A 22569-nucleotide genomic window follows, 5' to 3' on the forward strand; every position below is an offset into this window, starting at 1 on the left:
ACCTGTTATGCAGAGCTGTACACCCATGGCTTCACATTGCGGAATTTCTTGTAGTATTTTCCACGCACATGTTTCGTACGACCTGCAGCTTGACTGCGTGATTATAGTCAGCGAGCAACAAAGAAAAGATGATGTAAGGATATGCTTCCTTCGTTAGCACCTATTGCACTGCAGCATGTATTGGCTGCGCGCAAGGTGCCAGAAAGAAAAGAAAGTTGCCCTGGAAGGAGTTGTCCATGCATTTTAGGCGTTGCGCAGTTTTCTGAAGCTACTTTCAGCGCACACTGGGGTCCTTGCCGAAACGTGCTGCTGTGAGAAGCGGATCTGAAAAAACATTTCTAGGTTGTTTCTTGCCTATAAATTTAACTGGCCGAAAAGTTGCAATCCGATTTCGTCCAAGTTTGCTGAGATCGTCGAAACGCGTCCGCCAGTTTATAAATAATTTCTCTCACGAATGCTGTTCAATACTAGTGCACTGTGACGAGTATTCCATAATTTTATAAAGCACAGATAGCATGGGTTTTGTAGCTTTTTTTTTCCTTGCTGCAACAACATTCAATGTCCGTGAAATAAACTTATTTTTAGGGGTGTGCGAATATTCGAAATTTTCGAATATAATTCGAATATTAGATTTTTGCTATTCGTATTCGATTCGAAATATAGGTATTCGTGTTGTTTCGATTATTCGATCCCATGCGAATATTCGTATTTAGCCGAATATTTTATTGCGAGCACCGGCGTACATTTCTGTGCGCAAGTCCAATCTACATAGACATAACAACATGGCGGCGTCCAGAGCCATACGTATGTTGGGCCATGCCGTAGCTGACTGCTTGTGAGCTTCTTTGTGGCTATACCTGCGAAGCTGGTATAGTTAAAGCTGTGCAGGAAGTACCTCGGAAATACCTGCCACTCCAGTGCCAAGTGGCTGGAGAAGTCGTTTCAGCTAGAAGGGAATGACTCCTTCCTGACCATGTGGAGCAGCTGGTTTTCCTTTAGAACAACCTTTACTGTTCATCCCAGCAACACACTTGTGCGCTTATGGCATGCTAGATTCAATCAGTGCTGTGTACTAGCCATTTTCTGTGAAAATTCCACCCTTCAAAGAATGATGTTCTAGACTTCGATACTTTCTGTGCAGCCACACACACCTTTTGTGTTCATTTACTTATTGATAGTTGAACTGTGATGTTCTTGGATGCTCAAATAAATGTTTTGGAGTGGTTAAATGCGTCTTTCCTTGATTATTCGATATTAGATTCGATATTCGGAACTAAGTATTCGTATTCGATTCGTATTCGAAAAATTTGATATTCGCACACCCCTACTTATTTTCGTACGGGCATCAAACCGAGAGGGTTTGAGAGCTCTATTGCACAATGTTACGCTACGCATCTTTGAGAAACCACCCCCTTGGTTATTGTAAATCCCAGCTTTCGAGGCAAATTATTTGCGCGTGTAAAAAAATGGCCGAGAGAAAAATGTTTTGCAGGCGAATTACTGAACAGAATGATTTTCCATAATTATTACAGTAAAACTTCACAGTGTGCACTAATTGGTTTGTTAGTTAATCTTGAGACGGCAACGCAGAACGATGGAACCCAAGGAGATGGCTCATGCACATACAGCACAGAACTTCCGCGCCTTTCTCTTGTACTGGAAAGAGCGCCATGGGCAATGAATTCATACGGTCAATGCCGGGATAAAGCAAACGTAAAAGAGGGGAAAAAAAAGAGTGCTGTCAGCTTGAAAACTGAAGATATTCTAGCTCTCTTTCACTCTCAGCAGCATGTAAAATGTACTGACATGACTTTTCACCTTCGCATGTAATATTGTTTGGTCTCGCGCGAGAGCCGACCGTTATGCTTGCTTATTAAGTAGATTTCATGATCGAATGTGAGAAAGAAGTCATGTTGCAGTGCACTGACATCCACCCTTAATCTTTTTGCGTGACGTTACAACTGAGCTCCTGCCTACGGCCATTCCCCTCGTTTCGGCCTGACCTGGTCTGCCAGATGTATAATTTACTACATCAAAGAGGTCCCGGCAAACAACACTTTCTGTGCACCCTACAAACCTGTTTTCGACTTGAGCCGGAAAATAAAAGCTACACCTCTCTCTCTCTCTCTCTCTCTCTCTCTCTCTCGGAGCTGAAGCCGCAGTTTTGACGTAGGCATGTTGCGCAATCTTCTTAATATTGTGGGACAGCTTATGAAGGTATGACGGCTACTTTGTCGCTTCGCTGGCGGTGATGCTGAGCGTTCAGGCCTGTATCGTTGGGTCGTCTTCAGCACGCTGTCAGCGACAGGTACTTGCACGTGATCAGAACAAGCAGCCTCCGCTATGAGCTCTGAATTTTCGCGGAAGTTGACGTCAATTTCGCGCGGGCAGTATTTTTTTTCACCACATTAACAAGACGAAAGTTTACAATGCTGCGTTTCCCTAGATTAAGGTGAGCAGAATTGAAAGATAATAGTGGTTTGCTACCACGTCGACGGTCCATCCAACACGTGCAGTTTTCGTGCAGGGTTAACTGTACATTCACGATATCCAATTTCTGCCTTCACATGAAGATCGTAGATTCATACCAGGAGGGTCACAGTAAAACTTCTGAATTTTATCCTTTTAGCTGGCTTGTATTACTAGCAATAGCAGATTTAAAAGAGCAATATCACGCCGCAGTCATTCCGGATACCGCATGAGGCTCCGAAAAGAGTTGTGAAACAAGTTTTGGAGTGAATTCCCCAAAACAATTGAGAGTACGTTTGTCCGCCAGGATAAACCTACAGGCCTGCCATACTTTACTTGCCAATTTGACCCAATAGAGTGCAAAATTAAAATGCATAAACGATCGTAACTTTTTGCACACTTACTTCTAGTCGTAATCCTTCAGCACTTCTCATACACAAGTGAGAAAAGAGGCTTGGAAATGCATGCGTATTCTTCACATTGATGGCACCTGAATATACTTTAAAATTCAAATCACTGTGCAAACGAATCCTTGTCAGACCATCAAGGTACTTGAATTTACTTTTAAATTAAAATCACTGTGTAAACGAATCCCTGCCAGACCATCAAGGCACCTGAATATACTTTAAAATTCAAATCCCTGCGTAAACGAATCTCTGTTAGAACATCAAGGCACATGAATATAATTTAAAATTCAAATCACTGTGTAAACGAATCCCTGTCAGACCATCAGGGCACCTGAATATGCTTTAAAATTCAAATCACTGCGTAAACGAATCTCTGTTAGAACATCAAGGCACATGAATATACTTTAAAATTCAAATCACTGTGTAAAAGAATCTCTGTCAGACCATCAAGCAATCTGTGCGGGTTTCCAGCTCGAAGGTAATTTTGAATGCGTTGGCGTCGAGGTCTTGAATAAAACATTCGGTGCCGGTACACAATAGTCCGGTCATAAGGTATTTCTTAATTTTTGTTATTTTCCCTTCAAACTCACCATCCAAAACTCTTTCGCTGTTTCTATTTTGGCTCATGTAGCCTTTGCGTCTTGCAGTCATTGCGTCTTTGTTCACTTTTGCAACCCGAGAGGGGTGTACTTGCCATCTCTGCGATAGCAGGCCGCATCACCATTCCCTGTAAGTGCTTGACTGCAGCCGTAGTTATTTCCAGCATGAGCAGACGCACTTCGCCGTTTTTCATCAAAAAAGTGCACTTCCAAGACTCTCTACACGTAATCGTGCTACACTGGCTTACAAATCGGCATGTATTAGAATGCCGTATTTTGGCAGGAGCCACGTTTGCAAACACTAGTGTACTCAGTTTTCGGCACCGGCTAAAAAGCCCAAGGCGGTCGAAATTGATCTGGGGCCCTCCATTACACCGTCCCCCTTAGCCAATGCGAAGCTTTGGGATGTAAAAATACATTTTCGTGTCAAACCGAAGTCACTTTATAAGTCACTAGAAAAAAAAAAAAAATGTGCGGGAAAGCAAGTATACAGACGGGGGTACCAGTTTTGCGTTATCGCAGCATGCGGCGATTTTAAGTAAGTGGTGTTGGCTGAATGTCAAGGTAAAGTTTAGAAAGATCAATGAAGGATCTTGTCTTCGAATTGTGTTTTAGATGGCTAACGATTAAGCTCCTAGGCGTTTGATCTCTGGCGAAGGTGCCAAAGATAATGCAAAATAAACGTTTCTTGGCTTTCAAACGTTGCAATACACACCAGTAATGGCCGCTGTATATCATGGCATTTGCAGTAAGGTGGAAAGGTGGGATAGTTGGGTGGCGTACGTGTTGGAAAGAGCGCGAAACTCGAAAACACAGATGGAGGGGTGACATGTGCGCATGTTGTGTCGTTCCTCTTCCAATGTTCTCGTGTTTCGCCCTTCTTCAAATATGAATGACGTTTGCCCTTTTGACGAGAAACGTGGCGTTCGCTTCCCACATTGAATCCCTCCGTGCACACATGAGCGAGGTCTTAACTGGCGCCAATACCTTTGGAATCACAACTGAGGCGGCCGCAGGAACTTATTCCAACGTTCGCATTCACGCAACAATTATGGAAAGGAACCACCTTAGTTATGCCGCATAATAAGCGTCCAGGACGTCTATTGCTTCCTACATCAATGCTAATATCGCAGTTGTTCAGTTCGGGCTTAGGGAGTAGCAGGTAAACGAGGAGACTTTACAGAGAAGCAACTCCGTAACCAAGGATTAAACAAAATTCTGTTTCGTCACGGGGTCAGTTAACAAAATAAAATTGTGCACACTGAACAGCTAAAAAATATGACAATTTGGCATCTACAGGGATCTGCATGACGTAAACGCGAACCTGCTGTGACTTAAGTACCCTATCTGTGATATACTGAGTGTGAGCAGCTCGATGATGCGTCTTCCCCTTCCGATTGAAGGCACTGGTAGTAGTTCAGATTTGTGCCGATTTCTGCCACAAAGAAGAGACAAATCTTCAAATTCTTCATCTAAATCTGTTCACTAACTATACATGCTGTAGGCTACGCAATCCAGTGTAATTGGTCTTTATGACGTCTTAATGATGCCCTATCCACAATCTGGTATATTTCCGGGCTGCGTCCGTGAGCTCAGCCCGTACTTCACATACTGTCGGGGACAATAATCTCTAGGACGCCTCTGTGGCAATGGAAGCCGGTAGCTCTTTCTAGCCAGTAGCTCGAGATTACATCTGCGGAGGCTGAAGCCATACTTACGAGCTCTAACTGGCAGTAGTCAAGTTAGGTGATCGTCGGAAGTCGTCGCACCTGTGGGCTTAGATTGCTTTCCGCTCGTCCTGGAGAATTTTGTCCCCTTTAGTAAGTACATGATCTTAAAAGCTAAGCGCTCAAGAAATATACTGATCGTGAAACTTTAACGTTCACGTCAACGACCTCATTTCATGACATGCTCACTATAGCGTGAACAGCGGGTAAGCCGGAGACCCACTATGACCCTAAGCAAGATTTAGATAACTAGTCGGGCGTTCTGAATGGCAGCTCATGTTTGGAAGACTGGCAGTTCGGTTGCCAAAGTGCCGAAAATTGCGAAAATTGCTTTCGACTTCGCCAAGAAAGCAGTAAGGAATGGGTGCGGCCAGGCAGTTTCCTTTGAACAAGGTCATTGCGATTTTCGTTGTATCAAATGTCGACCGTCGAAGGAATCAAATATGCGGTTAATCTGCTAAATTTCATCCCCGCTGCTGCTTTGACCCCTAACCGACATCTGCCAGTTCCGCTCTAATCAACACCCAGGGCTTGTATACGTCCTTTCGCATTCCTCAGTGACTACACTCCTACTCTGTTACTGGGGCGCAAGGCAGGTGAGCCTGTATTATAAATAACATTGATATTACACTTAGATGGCTTAGGTTCGAACAGAAGAAAAGCCTTTAAGATTAAATCAATACCACTCGCTTGTGTCCGAGATTAAATCGCGCTCGCACGTGTCGCAATGCTATGGCGAAGAAAGTAGCGCGTACACAGGTGACGCACGGCAGCGCCTCAACAAAAGGCACGCCTCTCGACGCCTTTCCTTCGCCCGCCCTTGGCTCCTCCTCGACCTAAGAGCACATCCGAGTGCTTCAGTTCAGCGATGCTCTGTCTTGAAGCGACGGAGCAAAGGCATTTAGGTGCTGCGATCACAAAATCACGCCGAACGCTTTTACACGGATGGCCGACGCGGGGAGCTTTGTCATTTTTCTTTCATTTTGTTGTTGCTATAGGGGCGCTTTCGTCGATTTGTTATCGGGCGAAGATTCGCGCATTCATTGCCACTCACATGCGTATAACCACTGCGATCTAGACGATACCGCTGCTCACCGAGAGCAGGCAAAACATAAAGGACGTCTTAGCCAGGGGTGCCGCGGTGTGTCCCTCGACCCTGTGCGCTCCTTCCCGCATCGCGCGAGCGGTATTCGCCGACGATATCCGGAGCCGCGCGCGCTCAGGGCCATGCGCTCGCTGCCCTACTTCGTATTCCCTTTCGCCGTAAAAGTGCGCCCGGAGGGCGAGATGCACCTCTGGATAAATTAGCCCCCAACAGTGGCTTGCTGCACTCAGCACTCGGGACGCTTTCGAGCAAATGGCACTAATCCGTCAGCGGAGCGCCCCTCTTAATGGCGTCGCGAGCAGGAGTGCGCGCAGTGTCACGCAGGGAGCCGCACAGGTCTGTTCTTCACGCTCGGCAACGCAGATATAACGTCGGGCGCGATACTTTGTATGTGCGCCAGCCGGCATTCTTGCGATCGAAGCCTTTCAATGACGCAAATTTTCTTTTTCGTTTGCGGAGAACAGTTACTTATAGGGCATCAGCTTTGGTGGCAGACAGGCGAACACGCACTCGTCGATACCGGGAAGGTTGAGATCGGCTGATTGCGCTCCTCTATTCGCGGAGCGGCTTCGGTGCTAAAGAGGAGTGCAATCGAAAAGCTTTTAGACCTTGATGTCGAAAGAATGTCTGCTCGGTAGTCCCAATCTGCAGGCATTCTTAGCATCTCAAGCGTCGAGTTATGTACACATCCGAAAAATGAGCTTCACCAAATTTTAGTGTGATGAAAAGAAATGCAAAAGCGGCTGTAATAACAAAAAGAACAAAACTACACGTACATTTCGGCCTTCTCTTAGCGAAGAGGTGAAGTCAACAGCTGTATCACCGATTTGTTGCGGGCATGTAAAATTAATGTACTTTTTGCTTGCCAGAGCTACGCCGATTATAGTGGCACACCATGGTCGAGGACTTCGGATTATTTTCGGTCGCCTAATAAATTTTGAACGTGTTTCAAATATCTTTGCACTCGATCGTTTTTAAAATCCGCCTCCATCGAAATGCTCGCACTGCGCTGGCGAATTTCGGCAAGCAATCCATGTACAGTCCCCGCCAAAAGTATACAGCCCGAGGGGTCTGCTTCTAAGCTGTTTAGTGTGGCTCCCTAGCGCATCAAGGAGACCAAACCTTGAGTGCATTGAGGACGCAAAGCCATTCCTCTTTCGAGAGATTACGGTCGCTGACGATGCATAACGAGACATGCTGCAGGACTCACAAGCAAGCCCCCCGGCTTGAATACTTTTGATGGGGGGGTGTACGTATCGCATATTAGAAGGCTATTACTGGCCAGTTCTGAATTTCTTTCGGCTATTGTTGTAGCAGTACAAACTTCTAGGTACCTATAAGCAAAGTTCCTTCTGAACTCGCCTAACTCTGGCAGTCAGCACTTAGACTTGAAGCACGTGTGTCCATGGAGCCCACCCCCGTCTTTTTTCCGTATTTATTCTTCGCAATTCCTTTTCGAGGTGGCTATATCGTCACGTATGCGTAACACATCATGCGTAACACATCATGTGTAACACATCATGCATCATGCATGTGCATGTGATGCATGCACATCACCATATAGACGTTACAGCATGGCAGCATTCTGCCCCATACTTCACACTGGCTATGGCTAAGAAAAGTTTTTTTTAACCGCAATGTTTTGTTTCTAAAAATCGTGTTCGGTTTCTGAGCCCCATTTTCTTTTTGAAACGAAAGCTACCGTATTTAACGTACGCGACTTGTTCATCATTTAATTTTATCTTGCAACAAAAGCGCTCTTAATAAGGTGCGGGATTTTGGCTAGTTAGTAAACTATTTTTGACAACAAAGCGCGCAGAAAACGACGAGGACCAGAAAAGACGCAGGCAAGCTTGTCTTTGTCTTTTCTCGTCTTGGTATTTGTCGTTTTCTGCTCGCTTTGTTGCCAAGAAAAGAAAAAAAAAATCCCTTTCTTCGAAGGAAATTGACGAATGAAAGGCTGAGTGCGGTGATAAACTTTCAGTAGTAAATTTCTAAAATGAGTATGGGATTGGAACGTAGTGTCCGCTTTAACAGAAATGATAGTTTCTAGCAAGCAGCTCGAGAAGCGCGCACAGCGGCTTTTATAGTTAACGCTCATATTTTGGATATTACTAAGCGCCTCAGCTCAGGTATACCGTATATCCGCAAAGTGTACGGCCAGTCACCTGAATGTGTTACACAGGGTGTCCTCTGTTCTCAAAATGAACGTTTTCTGTCACAAGCTGATTGCCGGCCTCCAGCTTTGATTTGTCTCGCGCCTTCAGCGAAAATTTTGGCAGATTAGCGACAGGAGCTCGCAGATAAGCGTTTCCAGCTTCAAGAGCTCAGCGCTTCGCAGTGCCAGCAAACCGAATGCGCAGCGAACCAGACCTTCAAGCTCCGAGGTTAGAATCTGCTTGCTTTCAGCCAACCTTGAAACGCGGCCAGCTTTCCTAAACGAAAAGTGGAATGTTTTTAAAGGCTCCAGGTTCAAAACGGGCTGACGGCAGGGCTAAACGCGATCGCAGTGACGAGTGAAGGAACGGAAGCAGGAGAACTCGGGAAACGCCTGAGCCGCAAACTGAAAATAATAAATAAAACACGCGAGGTGTTGCGCGAACGAAGGAAGCCGCGAGAGTGGGAAAGGATCGCTCTGGCGGGAGTTCAAGTACAGCTGTGTTCGAGTGCGAGCACTGCCGCTACGTGATAAAGAGATCTGACTTGCGCCGCTTAATTGGCATGTTTGTGTACGAGCCAGTGGCGCAATGGGTGCGGACAGGTGCACTTACGTCATACGTCTGCGCATCTGACTCGTCTTTTGTGTTTATTGCTTCGAATGGCCGCATCTGCGCCCACAACAGCCGCCGCTGAGTAAAGGAGCTGAGTAAAAGATATAGAGAGGTAAAAAAAAAATACGGAAGGGAGAGGACGCCGCTCTCCGAAGGGCAAGACCTCAAAGCTGGGGCAGCAAGACAAATAGTGGACGAATTTCGCCATGAACCCAGGGCAGTATCTGCAGCAGCGTCAACAGGTTCTTGCGCTGCGCTTGTGCCGAATGTTATATGATGCGGCTACGCTGCTGTAGAAGCGGATATATCAAGTGACCATGTCTGGTAGATGACGTGCTTGATGACTTGGGATGGCTAAGCAATTGTTTAAGGACATTTTAGAGCAGGATACGAACTTATAAGTCAAAATGTCCAGCGTGCCGCCGGTATTTCAGGCACAGTGAGAGCCTGAAGTCAAAGGCTAAGAAAACTGGCCATTCGGGAGAGATGCCGGTAGCTCAGAAAACGAAAGGCCACGCTTATTCTGTGCCAGAAAGCAAACTACTATAGCTGCGCAAGCAATTCATTTAAGAAGAATGATTTCCTTCCGCAAACATGTCCGACGGCGAATACAATGTAGCTATTTCTTGAAGCATTGACCCAACACTTCCGCCAGAGTAAACAGCTTCGTTTTCAAGCCAGCGTTGCCAGCGCCTTTGAGTTTGGACTATGTTCAAGGTCGCTGTCACGCGGAAACTCATTTGGCGATCGCCCCAGTACAAACGTGGTAACTAGCGATTGAATGAAAGATATTCCACCAAGACCGGCAGTAAGACATCCTTCTTCGTCTACAATTTTGTCGAGAAGTTCGAAAAGTATAGCGAGTCCACAGCCGCTGGCCAATCGATAAGATGACAAGCCTCAGTCTGGGGTTCCCGCCTGTGGTGACCGCCTGGATACACGAGCCAATTTTTACGTTTTGTTCTGTCACAAAAATCTAGGCGAATTTCAGCGGAAATACGATAAACGTATGAGAAGGGAATGACTGCCTTCAGCTAGGTTTTTGTTGTAAGGAAGGTGAAGACACTGCCGTTATCCCCCCTCTCTTTGATGCGCTTAAAGAAAGAACATTCTTTCGGGAAACAAAGCTCGCGCCAGAGTGGGGTCACTGTTGCCAGAAGCCGTCTGCACACTCCGGAAAGTTTGCCGGGTGTTCCAACAGAAGCACTCGGGATGAGGAGATAACCATCGCCAGTGCGCAACGGGTTTATCTCTTTCATGACTGCCAGCCATTACAGCTTTCACTCATTCTTTCTTTATAACACCTCTTTATCGCGCGGCGCACTCATCGAGAGCCTTGACGGGCGCTCTTTCGAATTCTCGCACACAATGTAGCAGGCAAAGAGCTCTGGGCAACTTTCGTGGCAGAATTTTTTTTTTGATCAGATGAAAGCGAAGGGTTACACTTTTGGCTGGAATAAGTTTAGTTTTGTTTTTGTGAATACAACTGGAGCAAGGAGATGAAATTTAGCCCCCAGGTGTAGTCCTATCTTGTGCATTTTTCAGCTGAACAGATCCTGCCATGTTTTCGCAGCGGCTGCTACTTGAAGAAGCCCGACCAAAAAGTAAACAAAATTTTCAACAGGTTTTCTTAAGCATTGATTTGAAATGAAGATAGTTGATTAACTTCGTAATAACGCATGTATTACGTACGACGCAAACCGGAATTTTTACTTGTGAAGTCCGGAATTTTTTACCCAATATTTTGACTGCCTGGGCCTTGAAAATTAAAAAAAAAAGTATTTTATGTTCCAAAGCAGCACAGTGGGTTTGACGATGCATCATTTTCATTTTCCATGCGACGTCGTCAAACGGAAGTCGCGATGCATAGGCGCATTCGTGAAGCTTTTCCATCTTTCCCCTTTTTGGGGATGATACATACACTCGCCATGAAGAGTTCCAGCGCCCGAGTGGATTCGTCCGTTGCTAGCAAAAGCGACATCGTTAGCATTTGCTTGCGGAACACGCCACTGCGACGGCGGATTAACGGCCCAACAGGTTTGTCGCGCAACCCCCCCCCCCCCCCCCCCCCCGACTCACCTTCCCAAGTTCGTTTTTGCGCAAGAAAACGGTTGATTATCCTGGTCCATGCGGGTCCACTTCTTTCTTTTTCACAGGAAAACACTCAGTAATCTACTCACTGACTGACTGGCTGCGGTCACTCGACATCGTTCGCAATGCTTGAAAAGTGATCGGTTGAGCGGATCCCGCTACCCGCTTGGCTCTGCAGCGAATGCTGAAATAAGGCTGGCAGATAAGCGTGAACCTTCCGCTGAATCTCCCAGCGGCATGTGGCCATCCACCATTTCTAGTGACAGTGTCGCTATGTTACTCTAGCGCCATCAGTGTGGCGGTGAATATAGAACCTCGTATACCTGGAAACATAAAAGCTTGGTAGCAGGAAGCAGAAAGCACATATGAAAGTTGCGAAGGCGAAATGATGGCACAGCGTTAGTATTGAAGTTTGTCACGATTTCTGGCTGGCTCTTGCGTGTCCCCCTGCCATCAAATGGTCAGACCACACGTAATGTCCCATACCCAAATGAAGGGGCCAATATACTGTGATACTTGCAAATAAGGTTTTAGCTGCACGAACATCACTTTTTCTTATTGCTGGTAAGTTTAAGAAAAAAAAAAAACTCATATGACCACACAGCAAGGAAACTTTTGGCGCTTCCACTCACTTTAGTATATATCCTCTCTGCTTTCATTCCGTATCAATGTTTTTCAATGTTTTTCAATGCTTTAAATGTTTTCATTGCGTGAAAAGCTCCTATACGTTTCCGAAAAAAAGAAATGTTATATTAGGCTTTGCCCTGAAACTGTAGTGGTTATGCAAATGCTGGTTATTGTGCCGTTTATGATAACTTGCGAAGCAGTACACTCTCAACCATTAGGCTTTTTAGCTGGCAGTTCATTACGTGTTTTCCGCCACTCCAGAAAAGGGAACGTGCTCGCCACTTGTATGCGTCCAAGACATGTGCAGTGTACCACTGCTGAAAAAAAAGAGAGACTTCTGCTTTCACATTATGTTTTCGCCTCTCTTCCTTTGCCCATCCGAGTCCGTTTACACAGCAATCTAGGTACAGCAGTTTACCGCGTCGTGTGCATGGTTGTTCCGGCAGGGCGTCATCCCATGCATTTCAGTGCGCATACCTGTGATCAAAAATCCTCTGATAACCTGGTTTGCTTTTCGCCGCTTAGTAGAACACTTATGGCCTCCTCAAGCTCCAAATTAGTGTAAAGTGAGGACAACCCGTCCCCTTTCGAGACCTTTCGGTCTGATTTAGGAGTGTTGTGAGTGATCCACTATGAGGCTCGAAACTGAACCATGCGGCCTGAAGGCTTTTGAATAAGGCTCTACATATTGATCGTGCAGGTAATGATGGTACACAGCTGTAACGAGAAGCCTGAGTACCCGAATCACGTACGAGGTCATTGTGTATCTCCGGCTGCTAAATATGGATGCAAATTAAGTCATTTGCTAACGTGCTGAAACGTGGGCCCGGAAAATTCATGCCAGCAGACTTGGGCACCGGCTCATGTTTGCTGGCATCGCACACAGCCTCGTAAACTCTCTGGTACTAGGTTCACCTGCATCGGCGGCGGAGCAGCGACAGAGCTCACCATTTGTCGAAGTAGTACTCGACGCTCTCGCCGGCGGCCACAGTGGGCGAGCTCATGAGGAACTCGCTCCTGTCCTGCCTCCTGCGGCGGCGCCGGCGCGAGTAGCTCTGGTCGTCCATGAGCCCTTCCTCGTCACTCCACGAGCTGGGCCGCAGGGCGCTGCGCAGGCGGCCGAAGTCGCCCTGGGAGCGCGCCTTGCGCAGGTCGTGGTCGGCGTCCAGCATGGATCTGACGGGTGACCGCGACGGCGCCGAGAAAGACGGCGAGAGCAGCGATATGTCGGGCTCGTTCGTCGTGGCGGTCGGCCGTGCCGCGGACGGCTCCGGCGCGGAGCCGATGTTAGAGCTGGCGAAGGTGCTCATTCCGAGGTCGCCGCGGTCAGCCCTAAAGGTCGTCCTGGCCAGGGATGCCTGGTAGCGCTTCTCGATATCGTCCAGCGCGCCAGAATACAGGCTGTTGCCGTACTTGTAGTTGTCGTTGTAGATGAGCGTCAGCGGCCGCTTCCAGTTTCGGGGCGCCATCGTCGTACGTCTGTCGGTTGCCTGTCGGCGGTGGTCGAGAGCTGCTCCAGAGACCTCGGGGCACGCGGAGCACGGGCTGGGTTCGTTCTGGCGATGCCACTCGTTTGTTTTCGCCGTCCCAGTCTGTTCTAAGTTTAAACCTTCCCACCGGATGCGGCGCGCCGCCTGGAGGAAGGCCGAAGGACGATCAGGGCAAAGCCGGTGGCTGCCAGCCCACTGCTCCTCACGGCCCGCTTGCCCCGTAGCTATGCCGTAGGTATACAACTCCACGCGCAGCGCACTTCAGGAGCAGCTACCCACATCGTGGAAGCCCCAATACTCACAGCGAACGATAAATTTTTAGGATTTTGACAGTGAAGTTTTTTTCACTGACATCAATGTTTGCTAAGGTTGCGGCCAGTCGAAAACTTCGATGTTGTCATTACCTGATGTTGAGATGTTCAGATGACAGGTCATTTAAAGTCAACCCACTCCAAATCAAATTGATCAAAACTACTGTTCGCACGTGCTTGCTTTGTTATGTGCAGTAAGGTGCATACCGTTATTTCTGCTTAACCAGTTATCATGATCCCTCACACAATCACCTATAGAGCGGCACGTTTGTCCGGTGGAGGACATTTTGCAATATGGTGACATCGCACATGGCAACCCTGAAGACGCTTGATGTTTGTTTTCGGATCTTCAGTTATACCAGCACGAAATATGAGCATATAGTAGCGCCAGTTTCCCAAGAAATAAGAACCAAACGGACGCCACACCTGTTGGCTACTTTTATAAGAATATGGCAGCCACAAACACGTGATGTTGTTACACAACTCATAGTTTCGATTTCAATATTTTGCCTCCGATAGCGTTATTACAGAAACTGGCGTCTCGCACAGGATAATTTTTCGCGATCAAGCTCTCAGGAGTAAGTTTTCTTCTATCAGTCGTGACGGCAATGGCTTAAATTTTCAGACAACGAAAACAGGCACGAGCAAGGAAAGGGATCCGCTAGCCCGCTACCGCCCACTCGTCCAACGGTCTTCACCGTCTACTAAGTGCACCATCGTCACTGCTCTCCATAGGTTAGTCTGCGTGGAAACAATAAACAGCGTTTCCGTATGAAGGAAACGTTCTCCCTTGTACATGGGAAGAAAAACTTAGGAAGGACATTTAAAACAGTTACGCTCCTCCTGTAAAGCATGGTTCGCACATTAGCCGTTCAAAGCAGCAGCCATGCCCGAAGACGCGGCGTCGCCATGACATTGTGAAGTCACCCCCGCGACAGACGGCTCGTACGATCGGCAGCGGTGGTGCAACGGCGCTGTTACCACGCGTGTAGTGGAAATGTGGCGCTCCGGGCACTGCGGACGGGCGTCGACCAGCGCCCGCGGCGGCGGTGACGCAGTTGGGTCATCCGGCGGCGCCCCTCTCATTTCTCGCGGGGCAGCGAGCGTGACGCGCGGCATCGCGAACGGGCTGAGAGCAGCGGTTTCCAGTGGGCGCGCCGAGAGAAGCGCTAAATGCGGACGGCAAGCCCCGTGCGCGGGCGTCTCCGCCGCCACCGATGCGCGTGGCCACCGCTCTGGCGGCGGCATCGAGATCCCGAGACGAGGGGGAGAATGCGGCGCTGATTAGGGCAGCCATCAGAAATAGCGCAACGGGCGAAGGCCGACCCGCGCGGGAAGAAGCTCCCGAGCCGAATAATGCTCCACTGGAGCACGAAGAACAACGGCCGCCGTTATGCGCGTGCATGCACGCACCACCCACGGCGGCATTTTTAGGCGCACGCACCACTGGATATAAACCGGGCTGCCTGAGGGCCTTTTAGCGTCCCAAGGAAACGGCTGTCGACGCACCCTGGCCGCGACCAAGTGTACTCAAAGGTGTGCGCAGCTTCCTCGCTCCTCCGTGTCACTGAACTGATCGGGTAGTCAGTGTGGACGTCTTGCGCTCTGCCGCATCGATGTATTAAGATCAGCTTCCCGAATTCAGGGAACGCTAAAGAATGAGCTTGGTACAATCATTCAGCGATGAAATAAACCTTCTCGAGGCCGTTGTGCACGTGGGCGGCCGTTGGTGCGCAGCCGCTCACCGTAGGAAACTCTGCCACGACTGAGGGTCGCCGAAGGGGACCGTCTCGTTTCAGCCGTGCGCTGACCGAGTTCTTATCCGGCGTTATTCTTGTCGGCAGCGGCGACAATAGTGGCGGTGCAGCCATGAGATGACCCCGCATAACAACAGATGCCTCACTTGTATAACCTTGCGAGCAGGAAGGAAGCCGTACTGAACGGTCTGTGTGCAGAAGATAACAAAGGAACTATGCCGGGGAAACAAACTAGAAAACGAAAAAAAAAACGCGCATCAAATGAACAAACAATCATCAAAAAATGCTACGCAGTTGTCCGCACAGCCCAGCTGTGTTGGTGCTAAAGTCATGCGACCGGTTTTCTATAGGGCTACACACGGACACACAGATGTATAAAGGCTGCGGTGGGGAATACAGAATGTTATGGCGGCTACCTAACCTGCTCAGAGCAATCGCTGTTGGAGTTCCCTGTGCTGCGCGTAATCGTGAGTGTAAGTGAGAATATTTGCCCCGTGGTCGGTCGCGTTGCCGTGCGTACGCGGAGAACTCATCTGAATCCTACTGAAATTGGCACAGCGCACAAGTGGCGGGCCCACCGATGGCAGCGCCTGAATGCCTGAATTGGGCCTGCATGCGGCCGGTGACAAGCGCACTGCACGACCGCTTACATGCAGTCCCAAACACACGTGGCGGGGCATTAGATCAGACAAAGTTCTTGGACGGACACGAAATTTCATTGATCTGTGCTATTTATTAGCCCATGAAAACATAGAAGTTGCCTGCTGCTTGCACGATAGGTTTTGGCCTGATTGTATTATTCGAAAAAATGTGGATCACACGAGGCGCGCAGGAAGTTCACTGAAAACGCAGCGTCCGCCGGTGACGTGTTGCAGTTACTATACGGCCCTACGGCGCCCATTTCGAGCTGCATGCCTGCGCTATTGCACCACGGCATGTAAAAGGAAGTGAATGCCACGGTACAATATAAAAGAAAGTTCGAAATGGGAGCTTTGGATATTATGACACGTCACCATAAGGGATTGCGTTTACACTAAACGACCGAACTCCCTGCGCAGCTCATGTGCTCCGTTTCGGCTGTGTGCGTAAAAAGCAGATCTGCTCACGCTGCAGGGCTTCAGAACGAAGTTTTCTTCATTTAAAAAGTGATGTGACATCGCTTTGTAGCTGGCAACGAACTCGCCATTCGCCCTAAAACCCAGCTTGAGCCAATTGAGGTAAATCAATTTATTGAGCTAGTTATTAGCATGAATTTTAAAATGACGCACGCCGCCGCGGCTGATAGTTTCTTCCTGAACAGATTTTTCTTTCTATTTAAACTGCCCTATTTTCAGGAATTTCTAATGTGCGTGTTTATTTATTTAAGGTATATCAAGGGCTCTTCGTGTGAGGGATTTATATGAAGGGTGGGTGAACAGCGATTCAATGGTTCGCTTGAAATGAACCGGGCTTGTATAGAGGACGACACTTGTGGGAAAGATTGTTCTAGTCTTGGGCTGTTTGGTGGATAAACCGTATTGAAATGACTTGCGCAGACTACAAAATGATGAGAGAGTTGAGGAGCAGAGTTATCAGGGAAAGCGTGATATATTTCATGATACAGACATAGTATTGTGATTTTACGCTGCTGCTGAATGTTGGGCAAGCTTTCTTTCTGCTTAAGGCAACACTGGAAGTATAAGAGTAATTTGAGTAGGCGAATCGAACGGCACGGGTTTGAACGATTTGAACAGAATTCACCAAGTTGAGCAGGGTGCCACATGACAGATACATATTAGAAATCCGGTCGGATCAGTGTTTTATGAGCTATGGTAATTTAACTGCGAGGGAAGCTTGATTTAAATTACGACGAAGGTAGCCGAGAACTCGGTTCCCGTCGTTAACTATCCGCAGATGAGTAGGCCAAGTTAAGTTAATTTTAATGCCTAAATATTTAATGCAATTGTGGGATGAGACAATGGAATCATTCAGACGATAGTCTGGAGTCAGAAAATTTTGTCATCTGCAGAAGGAAACGAGCTTAGTCTTGTTAGTATTTAAGATCAGCAGCCACCTGCGAAGCCACTCATCTAGTTTTAATAAATTGCTTTGAATAGTGTTAGTGTCCGCAGCGTTAATAATAGATCGGCAAATGACACAACAATCGTCGAATAAACGAAAGTTTGAGAAGAGAAGAGGATCAAGAGCCATGCCTTGTAGCACAACAAAGAGACACGGCAGAGAGGACATTAGAAAGGGAAGAAAACTCAATATTATCTTCTACAAATTGTTGGTATTCAGCAAGGAAATCCTTCATCCAATTGAAAACAAATGGTTTAAGGCTTAGTTGCGGAAGGCTAAACAGCAGGCGTTTATATAGGACTTTGTCACATGGTTTTTCTTTCGAAAAATCATTTGACAAAGTCAAATGAAGAGGGCGTCAACTAGTATGTTGTAAATTTATGATCGACACCTGAAACACCAAGTGTATCTGTAACGCTCCAACAAATGATTAAGTAATTTTAAGTAAATGATCACATTATTAGAAAATAAATACACACAACATGCACCAGCTTTCCTTTTCAACCCTGGCAGTCTTAAGCAACGAGCTCTGCACATTCAGACGCCGTGTATTAGCAAAATTATGCAATAATACCACCACAAAATGTAAAGCGATACATTGAAGCCTGTGCGAAAACAAGGCAATGCATTCTATTCGTTTTAACTCAGCAGGACGTTGCGCAGTGCCGTTGGTTCGCGTTGTCCCCCTTATTGTGCCTGAAGAAAACGACTGTGAATTGAGGGGTACAAGCGTTGAAGTGCGGGCTGGTTGGTTGCTCATTAGAAAAAACAGCGCGAAGGATGCAGACGAAGAAGAGAAGACACAAACACAGCGCACGTACCGAAGCTACTCGGCCTATGAGGGAAGCCGTAGTGGAGAGCTCCGTACTAATTTAGGCCCTTTAACGTGAGCTGACATCGTACAGCCCACGGGCGATGCGGCAGTAGCCGAACCCGCAACTTTAGAATCAGTAGCCGAACGCCAACACACTGAGCCACCGCGGCGGGTTCTTGAAGAATGCTTTTTTCTTTTCTTTCGGTTATGAGCCGGGCGTGGGATCAAGTCCAACAGCGTTTCCGGACAATAGCCTAGAAAGTGTTATTGTGCGGAGCGACAGAGAACAAGCCCATCGTTCAAGTACAGGAACAGTTCTACAGCAAAACAAAACTCAGATGATGGCGATACTTACCGAAGTTTAGCTCACTCAGCATGGGCATAGATGTCAGTGCTTTCCAAATAATAGGACTCTAGTGTGCTTTTATTCTCGCTACGTTTATTTTTATTATATTATGCAGAAGAGGTATATTATGGAGAGGTGCTATATTATGAAGAGAAAGGTAAGAAGGAAAGTATTTTTCCTCCTTGCATTAAATGATGGCAATCCAGCCTTAATGAGCCTGCCGACCATGATATATGTACTCGATCTTAAAATTCTACTGTCAACAAGTGCAGATACTTGTGCTCATTATCCGGCAAATTATGGGATACAAAATGTTGGTCTCTGCCGATATACCCTCTTCCCGAGCTCACTGAACTTGTCATTTCTTTCACAGACAGCTGTCGGATGGTAGCTTCAGCGGTTGTAACACAGCTAGAATGCTTTGCAGAAAATGGTGGCGTTGTCTGCTTAACTACAGCCAAAGAAATAATTCTTTTCACATATGCGCATGAAAGAGAAGCTAAGCAAGCTACTTTCGCTGCACGTAGTCCAACCGGCTAGCCCGACTAGATGAACCACGTGTTTTATACTTGCCGGCTCAAAGTTAATCCCTTTATGGAAGTTCGCCATTCTTCCTAGACTTTTTCAAGCGGAATGGAACGGCGCTGGATCGCCACTCACCGGCAGCAATGGCCAAAGCAGCAACGCCTGCGATCCCGGTGCGGCTCGACGCTCGGCAACAAACAGGCGCTGCCGCATATGACATTCCTGAACGTGTGCCAAACGAATCGTTCCAGAAATTAGAGGCTTGAGATTTCCTCATTTGGAACAGTGTCTTGCGCGTCAGACGCCGGCTCATACTTCCCTTTAACGTGCCGAGTGTTCCACATTGCCGCAGGCTTTATTATTGCTTGTCCGCTTTTTTTCTGCCTGTTTTCGTGACTAGCGAAGTAATTACAGCGAGCTATCTAGATGTTGCCAACTGGATTTGGTCCGGTTTGGAGCAATCTCTGCGAGGAAGGATTTCAAGATACGCCTAATACTCCCCTCCCTGTTAGATGAATGTGGCGTCCAATTATTTACACAGCAGCTCAATCCCTCCGGTGAGGTAGGGAAGCTGGGATACATTTATTTATGCGGATCACAGAAAAATATGAAATAACGTCACAGATCAACCGTTATCTGCGGAAGTGTAAATGAAATGAACGCCCTTCGCAACATCCTGCGGCACCGTTTGGAACCAACAACAAAATAAGGTTATGACCCTGTAACAGGACTGCGAAACTGTGAAACGCGATATCTGATAACAAGGTTGCCAGACACGCGCGCTCCATTTTCGTCTTCATGCGTAAAGTCGGCAACAAAAGTTCGCTGACGCTTGCACCACGTGTCGAACTGCTGCGACCTCCCGACGCAGCACCTTTTGTGGCGTGCATTTTGAATTTGCAGACTTTTTTTTCCCTGTAGTATGCCACGAGGCGTTGAGCGTTAAAACAATAAGAAGGCATTAGAAATGATTACAAATGGCCATGCAATGCAGGAAGTTTGCAGACTTCCGCTTACTGCTGCCCGATGGTCGAGATGTCGCCGTCGGGGGCCGCTCCGGGAGCTGGCATTTTATCTCTAGGCGAAACGATACGCCGGCTACGGGCACCGTTATCTTCAAGGCGTGTTCCGCCAATGCCTCCTCCGCTCGGTTCGTAACGTCCTGCAAGGTTCTGAGGAGATTTTCAGGAAACGTATTAAGGCTTATCTCAGAGAGATCTTTACGAGTCGTGGCCAACTTCAGAGCCGTTGACGTCAGTATTATATTGAGCGGTTCTTCTCGACATTTCTTATTTCATGCGCACTTTAAGTGGGTAGCCAGTCAAATCATCTTTTCGTAATTGCTTTATTGCTGCCACTGACTATTTCCGTGTTCACGAGCAAAAATCAACCGCTCAAGAATTAGACTGAAGCGGTTAGTAAAGAAAAATCGGGCCCAGCTTTTTGCTCGCTTTCCTTCTCAGTGTTCGAAGAAAAAGGTGCAAGGTTTGGATTTATAAGCGGGAGACTAATTTCATGCAGTTACTCACTTGACAAGTGCATCCTATGCGGCACGAATGTAAAGCCTAAATCTATCGTGTTAGACTTTATGTCCATGTTTATGTTCGGTTGTATTGAGCATAGGTGAGGAAAGGTGGTTATCATGCGACAAACACAGGGTTAAAAAGTCTCTATCCTGGCTAGAAAGGGCTACCGCTTTCTGTAAAATCTGTTTTCTTTAAATGCCATTTAAACAAAAAAACTGGCATACGGGTGAGGGCCTTCTGAGTGATTATTCTCCAAAGAGTAAGCTGGGTGGAATTACCTGTGTGTATCATTGAACCATAAAAAATACCTTTGACCTTGATCATCGAAAATTTTCATGTGAAGTTAAAATAGGGTTGTTGTCAAATGAGGGGGTTATTCCAGAATGATGCGAATTAAGCATTGCTGTTGTTGCTACTGAGACAAGGTTGACTGTTCCGTAACCAACTATGGGTGTCAAGGTCACACCCTGAGTGTCACTCGTATTTCCTTTTTACGCTGTAGCTGCAGTCACGGTTTGTCTTTCTCGGTAACAAGGGTTGCAAACGCAGCCTTAACCAGTATCGTGCGACAGAGTGCGACCTTGAAGCAAGAGATCGGCGGTCAAGGTACCGTATACAGGGCAGACATAAGACGCGAGTCCGTGCCAAGTCTTTTCGGGCCGTCGTTTCGGATTGCCTCGCACTGAGCGCAGAGGAAACCCGCGACACAAAAGTGTGAAAGCAACCGCGACGCCTACGGCCGTGATGAACAGCAAGAAAAATATGCGGCTAATAAAACAGCAATTAGAAAAGGTCTGCACAGTTGTCTGCCTTGAGCAGTCTTTCAGTCTTTGGGTGTTGCACCCTGGCTGCTCTATCATTTTGATTCTAAGAGAACTCGTTCTTGAGAGACCGCCAGAACGGGGTGCGACAGTGGCTGAAGGACAGTGGATCCCGCTGGGCCTGTCGGGGCCTGCTATAAATACAACGGGTCGCTTGTTTCTGCCGCGCTCTCGTGCGCTTGCCAGAGCCAGGACAGCGACTTGCACTGCTCTCGATAGATTTGTCTTTGCTTTTGCCCGGAGTTACGCAATACAGAAGTTACGAAAGAGGCAACTCGCTCTGAATCGATGCCCTAGCTTCGCAAATAACCCCTTCCATTCGATTTTTTTTTTCACGCGAGAGACGACCGCAATGGTCGAAACTGCCGCTGTTATTCATATAGCGAATGATGTTACGTGATCTTTTTATGCGACCTCTTGCACGCGTGCCACGGTGTCCACGCGTGTGAAGCGCCGGAGAGCTGCAAATCGCATAAGCGCGACAACTCTTCGTCAGTATCGCGAGTAAGTATGCCTTTGGAGAAACTCCCTGTTCATACGTCGCGCCAGCAGGTGATGCCGGGCGCGCCGTAAACTTGGCAGCCGTACAACTGCGCGCCTATCGCATACTGGGGGAAGGCGACGCGGCCAAACTGGATCAGCGGGAATGAGTCTGCTCACCACCTGCACCGTGCGCGTTTCTGCATAAAAATTAACGAGCAAGCTGACAGATGACGGCGGCAAACCTCAAACAAGGGTCTCCCTTGGTATCGTGGCCTGGCACAGAAACCGCGGCGCGCCAGACCTCGTGATACGGCTTAAAAACGGCCAAAGCCGGGGTCACCCACATTCTCCCTGCGCGCAGAATAAAACCCTAGCGAAGATAGAAAGAGCGAACTAGGAGTGACGATATCGGGCGGAGTGCCGGAGAAATTCAGCAGCACTATTTAATTTCGCGGGCCAACACGCAGTCCGCATTCCATGGCTATGGCGGCGACCGTGAGCAACGCCATGCAGTACGATGCACAATCGGATTCGGCCGAGCCAATTAATGCGGGTCACAGACAGTCCAGTGGCAACGAGTTCCCGTAAGCGTGGGAACGGTGCAACGTGGAAGCGGCAGTCATCGAAGGCACTGCCCCG

At 47.7% G+C, this 22569-nt stretch overlaps 2 protein-coding genes across 7 annotated transcripts in view; one reads left to right on the forward strand and one right to left on the reverse strand.

The window, feature by feature from the left end:
- LOC149350379 (uncharacterized) overlaps positions 1 to 13382 on the reverse strand; it is a 31018-nt gene extending 17636 nt beyond the window's left edge. For 3 of the 4 annotated variants that reach the window (XM_089579396.1, XM_089579394.1, XM_089579393.1), the window contains exon 1: positions 12745 to 13381. In XM_089579396.1, the coding sequence (XP_089435522.1) occupies positions 12745 to 13265 (521 nt within the window). In that variant the 5' untranslated portion in view covers positions 13266 to 13381. Of the gene's footprint in view, positions 1 to 12744 lie in introns of all 4 variants that reach the window. The other variant, XM_089579395.1, reaches the window with a different exon arrangement.
- LOC149350380 (cytochrome b5-like) overlaps positions 1 to 22569 on the forward strand; it is a 45402-nt gene that overhangs the window by 13953 nt on the left and 8880 nt on the right. The gene's annotated exons all lie outside the window — the stretch shown is intronic.

The sequence above is a fragment of the Amblyomma mixtum genome, chromosome 3 (assembly GCF_055824585.1).
Source record: "Amblyomma mixtum isolate Tamu chromosome 3, ASM5582458v1, whole genome shotgun sequence".
In the NCBI taxonomy this organism is placed as follows: domain Eukaryota; kingdom Metazoa; phylum Arthropoda; class Arachnida; order Ixodida; family Ixodidae; genus Amblyomma; species Amblyomma mixtum.